The sequence below is a fragment of the Erigeron canadensis genome, chromosome 8, assembly GCF_010389155.1.
Source record: "Erigeron canadensis isolate Cc75 chromosome 8, C_canadensis_v1, whole genome shotgun sequence".
NCBI lineage: Eukaryota > Viridiplantae > Streptophyta > Magnoliopsida > Asterales > Asteraceae > Erigeron > Erigeron canadensis.
In genome coordinates this window covers 48,239,104-48,251,666 of record NC_057768.1, presented here as the reverse complement: position 1 = coordinate 48,251,666, position 12,563 = coordinate 48,239,104, and the positions used below count along the sequence as shown (strand labels likewise).

Here is a 12,563-nt window from a genome sequence, read left to right as displayed (position 1 = left end):
ATCCACATATGCCAAAATTATCTATACCATAGATATAGGAGAGTATCGAAATACCACATTCTCATTGGTCACAACATATCACCTTATCTGACTCACCCACTTTCAACTCCACATAATCTTGTATCCTCTCATTACAATTTCTACACACACAAACACAAGTCAGAATCTTGATCCATTTTCATTTCATTGTTCAATTCAATGGCAATGGCAACTCAAGCTTCCCTCTTCACCCCAACACTTTCAAACCAAACTTCCTTATGGAAACAAGCCACCACCTTCACAGGTGTCAAACATCTCAACCTGACCACCAGGACCTTCACCATCAAAGCAGCTGCAGCAGCTGAAGGCACCCCTGCTGCTGCACCACCTGCAGCTAAAGAAGCACCAGCTGGTTTCACCCCACCTGAACTTGACCCAAACACCCCTTCACCCATCTTTGCAGGCAGCACAGGTGGGCTCCTTCGTAAAGCACAAGTTGAAGAATTCTATGTTATCACATGGGAATCTCCAAAAGAACAAATCTTTGAGATGCCAACTGGTGGTGCTGCCATCATGAGGGAAGGACCAAACTTGTTGAAGTTAGCCAGGAAAGAACAATGTTTGGCTTTAGGGACAAGATTGAGGTCCAAGTACAAGATCAAGTATCAGTTTTATAGGGTGTTTCCTAATGGTGAAGTTCAGTATTTGCATCCTAAAGATGGTGTCTACCCTGAAAAAGTCAACGCTGGTCGTCAAGGTGTTGGTCAAAACATGAGGTCCATTGGAAAGAATGTTAGTCCCATTGAAGTTAAGTTCACAGGGAAACAACCTTATGATATATGATTTTATAAATCAATGATATATGCATGGGATGATTTGTGATTATGTAATATTGTTTCGTAATTATAAACTAATGCTTTTTATATTTCATTTCATGTTTGTGTGCTTTATGTTCTGATCATATGAAGTTGTTTGGTAAACTAGTCTTGGTTTAACTTGCTTGTTGCGGTTCATAGTATGGCTAATTGTGTACCTAGTATCTCAAACTTTGTTTAAACGGTTAAAATGGGCTATGTTTGTCTATAGAATATAGAGTTGTAACTTCGTAAAATTGCTATTGTCGATGACAATTCCTGTAAAGTTGCTAAGATGTTATTTTCTCTTTGTCAATTCTTAGTCCAGGTTAAACTTTTAGTACATGCCTGTCAAAGTTCATCGATACCATGATTTTAACACCCTCAATGTTATTTGACTAAACTTGGACTGTTAAATGGATGATTACATGAGGAATTGGTCACATAACTTACAAAATTCTACAGTTGCTGCACATAAAGATGAAAACAGATGCTTGTACAAACAAAACTTGGGGTTGGTACTGTGAAAGATGACTTGTAGCAGGCAGCTTTGCTGCTTCTTATGTTATTACTTCTAGCTCTCGGACTTGAGTATTCAACACAAAGTTTGGGAATGCTTGAGTGATTTCCCTGTTGTATAATAAGAAGAATCAGTCATTTTGTTCCTAGAATAATGAATATGATGAAGGATGAATATAAAGTAAAACTTGCCTAAGAAGTGGAAGAGTCATGTTCTTCAGAATGGATGGATACTTTGAGATTAATACCTTCCACTCTTCTAAATCAATCTTTCCATCCCCATTTAGATCTGCATCCAAAATGGTCTTACCAAATAGATGAGGAAATATGTCAATGTCTATAAGTCAAAATTGATGACTAAATAGTCAGGATTGAATCCAAAAATCCATTATCACTACCTTATCCAAGATAGCTTCAACTGCATCTTCTGATAACTCAGCATCCATTTCACTCAAGAGAGCCAAAACCATCTCCTTCAACTTCAATTTTTTTTAAGTGTTTTATCAAGATCAAAGTTCCAACTTAAAGTCAAACACTGACTAAATGTCGAAAGTATGGTATGGTTCTGTTTACCTCATCTCGTTCGATGAATCCAGTTTGCTTCAAGTCATACAATCGAAACATGACTGTAATACAATTTTAAAATGTCAGTGAAGTCAATGTCAATTGTAACTTCTAAGAAGATCATTGACTCATCTGCAAGACTGCAATGTATCTTACACTCAATTTTAGCAGAATCAGGAGTATCAGGATGGAAGATGTTTAGAGAACGAACAAATTCATCAAATTCAATAACTCCGTTTTTCTTGATGTCAAATGAGTCAAACATCTGCATTAATGCAATTAAAAAGTCAGATTTTATCCTTGTGTTGAGCGATTCTAAATATGTTTGCTCACTCTATCTGCAAACAGATTCTGCATAGTGCTATTACTGAAAAGAGCAAGCCGGAACTCTTCCTGTTCATGAAATGGCATAATCTCTTAATTATTATGTGCCTCGTAAATGTTTATTTGAGAGTAAAATAAACATATAATCATATTTATTAAAATTCCGAACGTTTGTTAGCTTGTTTGTGCAATGGAAAGGTAAACGTTACCTTATGAATACGGCCATCTTCAATGATAGCATAACTTAGTCTCTCAAAAAGATCATATAGTGCCTCTATTTCATTGATGGAAACTGTTAAACAAAACAGAACACGATCAGAGTGATTCACCTGAAATCTTGTGCAGTATTAAACATGTAATTTATGCTACTAACATGACGTCTCAGAAGCAAGAAGAGCGTAGTGGATAATTCGACTTGGGTTTCTAAGTTTCTTCAAGAAACAACAGCATTCTTTTATTGTCATGTTTTTCATTCTCAGATATTGATGTGTATGCACCTGTAAATTCGATAGAACGTGAAAAAAATCTAGACACCACTAAATGAATCTCCAAAAGGAAGTTTTAACCAAGTACTTTCGGGTCAGATTGAATCAGTTCCAATCATTGATTTGAGAAACATAAACTATTTAAAGAAATGCAGGAAATTGGTCAGGACGTCTATTTTTAAAACTCACTAGCTACAAATCTTGGCATACCGATTTGGACACTGTTTCGCGGATAGCGTGGACAGAGATCTCTCTTCGTTTACATTACCCCAAAATAAAAACTCATTTGGCATTCCATTCCAACATACATCAAAACACATACACATAGCCTAGTAAAGCTCTATAGAAGCTTTGACTTTATGTAAGTACGAATCAATTCATAAATATAAACACATACAATCAAATGAAGATTATATGAACTGCAGAAAGAGTTGAAGATGGAGAAACCGACCTGTGTTTGAAAAATGGTGCCAACTGCCAAGGTAATAATAATAATACACTTAATTTATTAGATTGTTAATTACAATATGGGTGATGAACGAGATCAAGGCTTGTCATGTTCTATGAAGCTGTCACCCTTATTATTATAATCGCAATAAGATCACTAATCACGTAGGCCACAATATAAAAAAGGATTCAGTTTAACTTTTGGAGCTTGAAAGTTGAATAATCAATCAATAGTTAATTTGACATTAATTAACCCATTTTTTTTTTATGTTGCACTCGACTCGTAATTGTGTCAACCATTGTGAGTGGTCTCTAACACCGATGCTGATAGTTTCCCCCCCCCCCCCCCCCCCCCCCCCCCCCCCCTTGCATAAAATTAAGTTTATTGTATACAAATATGTTCAAAAAAGATACTATCGTTTTGATTGGAATTAGTCCCGCGATAATCGCCTAACTGCCTAAGGTTATTCCATGCAATCACCTTAAATCAACATTGCTAAGGTTAAAAAAGATCAACAAAACTACAGCAAAAGTTTAAGACGGTCTACGTAAATAAAGTCGTAGTCTATATAGATAATTAGAGTTCGAGATAAGAGATAAATGTATATGTATAAAGCGAGAAAGCGGATATATGGATAGGCAAAAGAGTAGAGTAGATTAAAAGATAGATGTATACTTGGGAATATCCGAGTCTAATTTATTTTTTATTTTTTTAAAAATAAAAAAGTTTAAGACGGTCTAACGTGGGTTATTAATAGGTTAGTATAAAGCAAATTCAGGCATTGGTAAAATTCTATTACTACTTTTTCTGAAATCTCAATTTTCATTTAGTTTTGAGTTTTGTTAATAACAGCTCTAATGGCTGTCAGTATTAGTTATTTGAGTGTATTAAAATTTGTATTTTGTCATTTGAAAATTTAGGGGATGTTATGTATAAAGTACTACTTTTTATGTATATAATAAGGTATTAATGACAACCTTTAGGGCTGTCATTATTATTTTTCCTTAGTTTATAGTTTAACTATATATGCCAACAAATTAAACTTTGTTTGTCATAACTTTTTTTTCTTATTTAATTGTACTTTCATATATAGATTTTGTCAAATTACATCAAAACAGTAGGTAAACAAGAAATAAGTTGCGCCATTACCTCTTTTTAAAATGCGAAACCTAAAGTTTTATTATTAAAGTTACCTTGTATCGTAACTTTAGCGGGCATGGACGATTGGATTCTATAGTTATTTGTCATTTTGTCCTACATCTGTTTATTAATTATATACTCATATACAGTGTTGTAAAACTCGGCCGACTCGGCCGGGAACTCGGGATCGGAATCGGGGGTTAAACGGGTCGAGTTAGCTGGAATCGGGTCAAAACTCAGTCAACGACTTGGTCGCTTGTAAAACTCGGTCAAACTCGCCTGGATCGGTCAAAAATTAGGTGGATCGGTCAAGAATCGCTCGGATCGGGTCAAAACTCGGGTCAACTATGGTCAAAGTTTTTTTTTTTTTCTAAATAAAAAAAACCTAAATTGGTTTAAGTTTATGATTCTAATGAATAAAGTTTGAACTTTAGAAAATTATATTAAAGTTTTTAAATAGTTATGTTTTAAGTTTAAAGTTTATTCTATATAATTTTAAAAAATATATATTTTTCTATATAAAAATCTGATCCGGATCCTCCCCGATTCCGATCCGAGTTTTTAAAAATGTGACTCCCCCACTCGCCGATCCGATCCCGAGTCACGAGTTTCCCAACCTTCCTCATATATAACCTTGGAAAAAGTAGCTTAATTCCATTGCTTCTTAAAATTTCGTACATATATAACTTTATGAACAATAGCTTTATCACAACGATTTCGAAAATAAATTACATTGACATAGTTGAAATGTTAATCCTATTTGACTTCGGCTCACCAGTCACCAAGTCACATTATTGATGGAACACGTACATTGGCTTTGACATTCCCTTAGTAATATGTTTGTCACGAATATTAAATCCATGCCAATATAACCAGTTTAATTGTTTTGTTTAATTAAATGATGATCGCAGAGAATCAAACAAATGGTCATTTATTTTGCTGCATAACATATAAATTATTGTAATATGTACGTTTAAATGATACAAAACTAGACTTATGCTCGCGTAATGTGGCGGCGGTGGAGGTAGTGATGACGGAGGTGGTGGTGGTGACGGTGATGGGGGCGGCAATGGGGAAGATAGTGAGGACGGTGATGAGGGCGACAATGGTGGTGAATATAAAAGTAATTGATGTTAAAAGTGGTATTGTAGTTATTTTAAGTGTTTGGGGATCTATATTGTAAATAGTATTTCATTAAGTGTATTATAGTTACTAGCACGGTACCCGCACGATGCGGCGGTAGTCGTGACGGCGACGGTGTGATGGTTGGGCGACGGTTGGTGATGGAGAGACGTTGAGTTGTGTATATAATTGATGTGAATGGTTAATGGACATATTTTAAAACATAAAGAATTGATAGTGTAATTTAATCATTAATGTTAAAAAGGTAGTGTATGTGAAAGTATTTTAAGGGGTGCTAAGTGAAAATATTACATATTTTCAACATTACCAAAAATAAAAAAGGTTATTCTTTTTATAATACTAGCATGGTGCCCGCGCAAATGCGGCGGCGGTGATGACAATGTAGTGGTGACGGGTGACAGTGAATGGATGGCGGTGACGACAAATAGTGTGGCTATTAGGTTAGTGTAGTTATTTTAAGACTTGAGGGACTGGTGATGTAATTTATTTCATTAAGGGTATCTTAGGTATATTAGTGGAGATAATTAAATTAGTGAATAAAATAAAAAAGATGTGTAGGAAAAAAGTAAGGGTATTATTGTCTTATTGCATAGGGTAACATTTCCATAAATAAATGGGGCTATAATTTTTAATATATAGTATAAATAGTATAAATATTAGATGAAGATATTCAAATTAATGAATAAAAGAGAAGGATATTTTTGGTTTTTCAAAGATATAAAGTTTAAAGGAAGAAAAAGTTGGTTTGTTTTATTAGATAGTAATGTGGCATGAGGGTTGGTATCGAAACAACTGATGTAATTTACAATCTCCAAAATATATTTTTTTAACAAAAAATTATGTAATCTACATAGGGCTGTTGGACTTAACTTTTTATTTTAGAATCTAACTAGTTTTTGTTTCTGGGCGTTACCCCAGGAGACATTTCGTAACATCTGCACATGTGGAAAAATTATATAAAATGAAACTTTCGTGGCAAAAGTTAAAAAGTGAAAAGTTATGTGGTAAAAAAGTAAAGAAAATAAAACTTTGGTGGCTGAAGTTGAAAATTTTTAAGTTATGTGGTAAAAGGTTAAGAATGTGAAAATTTGTTGACAAAAGGAAAAAATCCAAAAGTTATGTGGTGAAAAGTAAGGAAAATGAAACTTTCGCGAAAAAAGTTACAAAATTGAAAGTTATGTGGCGAAAACTCAAAGTTATATGGTATAAAAAGTAAAGAAAATAAAACTCTGGTAAAAGGTAAGAGAATGAAACTTTCGTGGTAAAAGTTAAAAAAATAAAAGTATAAAAAGTAAATAAAACAAAACTTTTGTGCGGAAAGTAAAAGAAACGAAACGTTATGTAGCAAAAAGTAAAATGGCGAAAATTTTAGTAAATTTATGTGATAAAAAGTAAAGAGAATGGAACTTTCATGGCAAAAGTTAGAAAAATGAAAATTTAAAAAGTAAATATAACAAAAATCTCGTGCTAAAAGTAAAGGAAATAAAACTAATGTGACAAAAACTAAAAGTTTAAAAGTTGATGTGATAAAAATTAAAAAGAATGAAAGTTTAAAAACAAAATAAAACAGAAATTTCGTGCTAAAAGTAAAAGAAATTAAAGTTATGAAGAGAAAAGTAAAGGTTAAAAGTGTATGTGATAAAAAGTAAAATTGAAACTTTCGTGGCAAAACTTACAAAAACAAAAGTTTAAAAATTAAATAAAACAAAACATTATTGCAAAAAGTAAAAGAAATTAAAGGTATGTGACAAAAAGTTAAAAGGTTAAAGTTATGTGGCAAAAATTAAAAACCAAAAATTCTAAATAAACTAAGTTTGTGTTAGAAATAGAATATATGAAAGTTTGGTGTAAAAATGTAAAACAATAAAAGTTTTTTTAAAAAATGGGCACGCAAAACGATTCATGGTTTTGGGATATCTATATCTATATATCTATTAAAACAGTAAGAATCCTAATTAACTAAAACATTCTTTCAATCTAAAGCTAGCTTTAAACAATGACACATAAGATTTTATCATACGTGCATCTCCAATTTTTTTTTTTATAATATTTATCTTTTTATTAAATTAAATTTATTTGAAATATTTAGAAAAAACTATGACTTACTTAATTTTCAAATGCAAGATAGAATTATTAAAATTTATTTATTTTATGTAAAAATTTGTTTTTGTAACTAAGTTTGAAAATCCCGTAATTAATTGTACATTTGATCGATGTTACTTTGGGACTTAGTAATATGAACCTATGCATATTTTACATTAAAATAGATCTTTTATTTATCTAATCTTTTATTTTATTAAAATAAATATCGGTTATCTTTTTGTGTATATGATTGGTTATGTCTTTTTTGATGCTTCACAATCATTTATTAAAATCGATGAGTGACATTTACCATTTTGATATATATACAATAGGACATATTGTTTAAAAGTATGTTATAATCGTTCCATGGTTTCTATGTATTTTATTTAAAAGTATGTTATAATCGTTCTCTATAATCTATGTAGCCGAGTCAAATTCAACTCATGTTGTTTAATGTTTTTGTTGACCGATTTTGTTACTAACCATAATATGAAAATACAAGGGCTATCACCGAATGACATAGTTGTATAGATTAATATAAAACACTTTTATTAATTATCAATGTCTACATCTAGATTATATTTTTTATACGTATTTTGTTAACAGTATTTTAACTATCCGTACATCGTGCGGGTAAAAGACCTAGTATAATAATAATATATTTACCTTTCTTTGAACTTTATGCTAGGATATACTCGGGTCGGGTCAAATACTCAAATATGCTGGATACCCAAAAGAAAAACAAACTTTTTTTATATTAATCAAAAACAAATTTCAAAAATGAAAAAATACGAGTATGTAAACCTGTTTGCTTGGAAAATAAGACAAGTCTAAATTGTCAACCAAGCTAACACGGGGGGTCATAAATGTAATATACTCGGGGGAGGGTTTAAGGTGGGTAAATAAATGAAAAGAAAAGAGGGCGAATAGCCCACAAAAACTAGGGTTTATAATTAGATCTGCTTTTGTCGCTGCTCAGAGATTAAAACACACACAAACACACGTACTAATGGATTTCTCATCGCCGCCGAGTTCATCTCCGTCATCAAAGGTCTCCCCTGAAGACTTAATGGATCAGATTAAGGCTTCACTTGCCCAAGCCTACGCTGAAGAATTCCTCGAGGTATATCTATATCTATATACCTTTATCTCTATATCTATTATATATATATATATATCTGTGTGTGTAAAGGATGCACCGTATGAGTTAATACTGCTAGAAAAACTTTATGAAAGGTATTTTGCTGCCGATAACTTTATCCTTGTGTATTTGGTGGTTAGCATATGGCTAATATTTGTTTGCCTTTTTTTTTCTTTTTGAAGTGGTCTATTATTGTTACTATTTGGGTATTTTTAGTTGGTAGTCACCGAAGTTTTCCAGTAGTAGTAGGTTTCTTCTATGTGCCAAGTGTTGTTCAATGTTATTTTATTTGCCTGAGGAGCTCTTACAATGCGTCATGGCCTATAAATAAGTTTTATTTCTACAGTTATTTTCTATACATAATATATAAGTGTATCTTGCCATCGGGGTCTTGGTCCATTGGTCAGGGTGTTTTCGTCAAAGGGGTTTCATCTGGGACCCGGGGGCAAGGGTAGGGGGTCTGACATGGGAGAGCAAGGCGTTACCATGATTCGAACTCTGGGTGCGCATACCAATTTCAGGGGGTTTTGTCAGTTTTTCGTTCAAAAAATAAAATAAAGTAGATAACTTTATCTTGAAACAGCTGAATTTTCATGAAAGATGGTGTATAATAATAAATTTTATATCAATTCATAATGTGACTGTATTTTGAAACATCTGAATTTTGGAAACCACAAAAGTCTTATTATTGATCTGACATCTTAACGAGCATGATTAGATGTACATGTCTGCTTAGCTTACATCTCCAGTGCTCCTATCAATCTCTTTTGTAAATTGGGTGATTTAGAAGAGTTTCATACATCAGGATACAGCATCTGATTGTCGAGTTTATAAGATCACTTTTGTAATTCTGTTCTCATGCTTATGCTCAGAATTTTGACATTCTATTAATCTATGGTTGAAACAGACAGTGAGGGGGAAGTGCTTCGACAAGTGCATCACTAAACCAAGCAGCAGTTTGAGTGGGGGAGAGAGCAGTTGCATCTCCAGGTGTGTGGATCGCTATATAGAGGCTACTGGTATCATTAGCAAGTCGCTTTTCAATGCGCACCGATAGTTTTTCTTTACTATTCAATAGAGTGAATTTTCAGGTCGCACATGTTTGAGATTATTTAGACAAATTGTGTAACTTGCATTTTGCTTTCTTAGAAGGAAAGCAAGGATCATAAGGTGTTTTTTGATAACTGACTTGATTTGCTGATGAAGTCATTAATGCATGTTAAAACTTTTAGCCCCATATACTAATGGATGCCTATTGTACTTTAGTTGCTTGTTATTAATATCCTGTTTGTATAATCCTTGATGCTAGCTACCTTTTCACTCATTCCTGGAGGAATAAAAATCAGAAGCTTAATAATTGCATTGTTGTATATGGGTATATATGGTCATTGATCTTTGACCAGAAGAGATTAGTTAAAACATACACAGCCCCGTTGATTTCCACCCCAGTACAGGTAACGAGTTAAGACTGCTGTGTCGACTGCTTGACTATTGAGCAATTGAAGGAGGTTGAACATATTGTGTGGAAAGATAAGTGCAATCCAAAGTGACCACTTTTTTGTGCTCAGGCCTGCTTATGATGGTCCATTTTTTACCTTTGTTAAAATATAACAAGATTTTATCCAAGTTTTTCAATGTTTGTTTAGAAATTTAAAGATTGCCTGTGTTATGGAATCTTTGATCAAAAGTACTGCCTATGTTAGTCTTATGTTAAAGTTGCTTAAACCTTAAAGAGAATTTTATTGATTGATTAAACAATGGTTCTCGGTACAGCAATTGCCTAATTTTGTAATATGGGAAAAGTACTTGTGTATGTAACTTGTGATTAGCTACTATTGTATGAAAGAAACTTTAGTCTAGTTTATTGTATGTAAGTGACATGTTAAAATTGAATGAGCTGATGTGGAAGTCTTTCATTGGGCCATTTATCAGATGCCGGTGGTGCCATGTTTATTTCTTACACGATTTATTTAGTTTTAGCATGTTACTTACTTATAATTAACTCGACTAAAGTTTCTTTCATACAATAATAGGCGGTCACAAAATTACATAAACACAGATACTTTTCCCTTTTAATATTGATTTGCATGAAAAAAAAAACATTATCAATTCAAGAATGGGTTATATATTGTCCACTATATTGAAAAACAAAGATTGACGAAATTTGTAATCAATACGTTTTTCTGGATGTCAAGTTGACAAAAGTATACAATTACTTTGGAGGATATAGTACAACAATTTCTTGTCTAGAAGCCTAGAAGGTTATAAAGTTAATGTTGCTTTACTTAAAGCTGATAAGTGATGTTAACAATTTGAGAATGAAAAAAAAAAAAAAAACAAGAGATAGATTGAAAAAGCTTTGATACTATGTTTCCACCTTTCAATTTGTATTATTTTACCTTTTATTATTTAAGTCCTTATCTTATTGAATTAATTCCATCTAAGAAGGAGAAGTAGGTTTGTGAAACCCATCTATTCAATAAGATTAGTTATGCAGTTGTTAGGGTCACTCGACTTATAAGTAGTAGTATCATTTTTTTCCTATATGATAATTCACTATTTCAAACAATTGAGCCTTCATCATGGGAATAAATAGGATAACAGGATTACAGCAGTAGTTTCTTGTTAGGTGGGTAAAACTATCCATGTAGCTAAAGTAAAGCCAATTGTTCGAGTTCACGTTCTCATTCAAGACAGGACAGTATGGGACCTCTTGCTTAGGGCTTTGGAAGCAAGCAACCAACCCGGCGGAAGTCGATTGGAAGTTTACTATTTGACAAAGGGGCGCGTTAGCGCATAAGAGTAAGTAAATAGATCAGGTGTAGCGATGGAGCGGTTTACAATTATATTCAAATAGGCTATGGCGCCTAGTAAATCGCTAGCCTAGGGCTTTGCCATACCAGTTAGTCTCAGACACTGCTAAGTTTTTTTTTTCTAATTGAGTAAGTTGGGTTTTTTTTTTGGGTTCTAATTTAGTGGTTCAAAGTCACACTTACTCGTATAAATATATAGCGTCCACCTATTTGTATAGTATTTAATACTTTAAAAGTAGAATGATAGAGTCCAGTATTGATGTGATGAGATGTGTATAGTGGCATGAGAACTAAGGATGAGCAAGAAACACCGAGTCTTGATCTCGTCTCGGTTTTAGCTTCGAGATTTGGTATTGAATTTCAAATGGGATAGGGAGTGATATTCATTTTTGGGAGTTCACGGGATTAGGACCGAGACGGTTTTAAAAAAATCCGGTTATTGCGGATAATGTTAGTATTGTCCAAGTATCAATTCAAATAGGAACGGGATCTGTATTAAAATTTGACGATATTTGGGAAAGACGGGATCAAAATGGTCCCATGTCCATCTTGATGACAATATGGTAATGAGAGATTTAATAGGGGTGTAAACGAGCTGAGCCGAGCCCGAGCTTGAGATCATTTAAGGAGCTCGGGCTCGTTCGAGCCTTATTATATAAACTCGATCCCGGCTCGTGATTTGTTAAGAAAGCTCGAGCTCGGCTCGTTTGTCAAAAAAACTAAATAAGTCCGAATTTGGCTCGAGATCGAGCTCGGTAAGTGATCAAAACTAGGCTCGATTATGAGAGGTTCGTGAAAAAAGCTCGTTTATGCTCGACTCAATTAGTATATGAAAGCTCGTTTAGGCCCGCAAGCTTAATCGAGTTATGGATTCAAAGCTCGAGCTCGGCTCGTTTGTTAAAAAAAACTAAATAAGTCCGAGTTTGGCTCGAGATCGAGCTCGGTAAGTGATCAAAACTAGGCTCGATTATGAGAGGTTCGTGAAAGAAGCTCGTTTATGCTCAACTCGATTAGTATATGAAAGCTCGTTTAGGCTCGCGAGCTTAATCGAGTTATGGATTCAAAGCTCGA

General features: G+C 33.4%; 3 protein-coding genes across 3 annotated transcripts; 2 read left to right on the top strand and 1 right to left on the bottom strand.

Annotated features, from left to right (window-relative positions):
- Nucleotides 1–128: 128 nt before the first annotated feature.
- On the top strand, nt 129–909 carry LOC122609952 (photosystem I reaction center subunit II, chloroplastic-like). Its single transcript, XM_043782914.1, has one exon. It carries the CDS (start codon nt 199–201, stop codon nt 820–822), a length of 624 nt encoding a protein of 207 aa, XP_043638849.1. The 5' UTR covers nt 129–198; the 3' UTR covers nt 823–909.
- Nucleotides 910–1,203: 294 nt separating this feature from the next.
- Nucleotides 1,204–2,713, bottom strand: LOC122609951 (calcineurin B-like protein 7). Its single transcript, XM_043782913.1, has 8 exons — nt 2,614–2,713; nt 2,450–2,532; nt 2,250–2,309; nt 2,073–2,181; nt 1,926–1,978; nt 1,751–1,831; nt 1,545–1,657; nt 1,204–1,463 (listed from the first exon to the last, which is right to left on the bottom strand). The coding sequence occupies exons 1-8, from the start codon at nt 2,711–2,713 to the stop codon at nt 1,394–1,396; spliced, it is 669 nt and encodes a 222-aa protein (XP_043638848.1). The 3' UTR covers nt 1,204–1,393.
- Nucleotides 2,714–8,453: 5,740 nt separating this feature from the next.
- Nucleotides 8,454–9,944, top strand: LOC122579633 (mitochondrial import inner membrane translocase subunit Tim13). The gene is made up of 2 exons (XM_043751838.1): nt 8,454–8,661; nt 9,587–9,944. Exons 1-2 carry the CDS (start codon nt 8,548–8,550, stop codon nt 9,734–9,736), a joined length of 264 nt encoding a protein of 87 aa, XP_043607773.1. The 5' UTR covers nt 8,454–8,547; the 3' UTR covers nt 9,737–9,944.
- The last annotated feature ends 2,619 nt before the right edge of the window (nt 9,945–12,563 follow it).

Coding starts and splice junctions, on each gene's coding strand:
- LOC122609952 (XM_043782914.1), top strand. CDS start 199: ATGGCAATGGCAACTCAAGCTTCCCTCTTCACCCCAACACTTTCAAAC.
- LOC122609951 (XM_043782913.1), bottom strand. CDS start 2,713: ATGAAAAACATGACAATAAAAGAATGCTGTTGTTTCTTGAAGAAACTT. Junction 2,310..2,449: donor AAGATGGCCGTATTCATAAG/GTAACGTTTACC, acceptor TTTCATGAACAG/GAAGAGTTCCGGCTTGCTCT. Junction 1,832..1,925: donor GATTCATCGAACGAGATGAG/GTAAACAGAACC, acceptor AAAAAATTGAAG/TTGAAGGAGATGGTTTTGGC.
- LOC122579633 (XM_043751838.1), top strand. CDS start 8,548: ATGGATTTCTCATCGCCGCCGAGTTCATCTCCGTCATCAAAGGTCTCC. Junction 8,662..9,586: donor ACGCTGAAGAATTCCTCGAG/GTATATCTATAT, acceptor TGGTTGAAACAG/ACAGTGAGGGGGAAGTGCTT.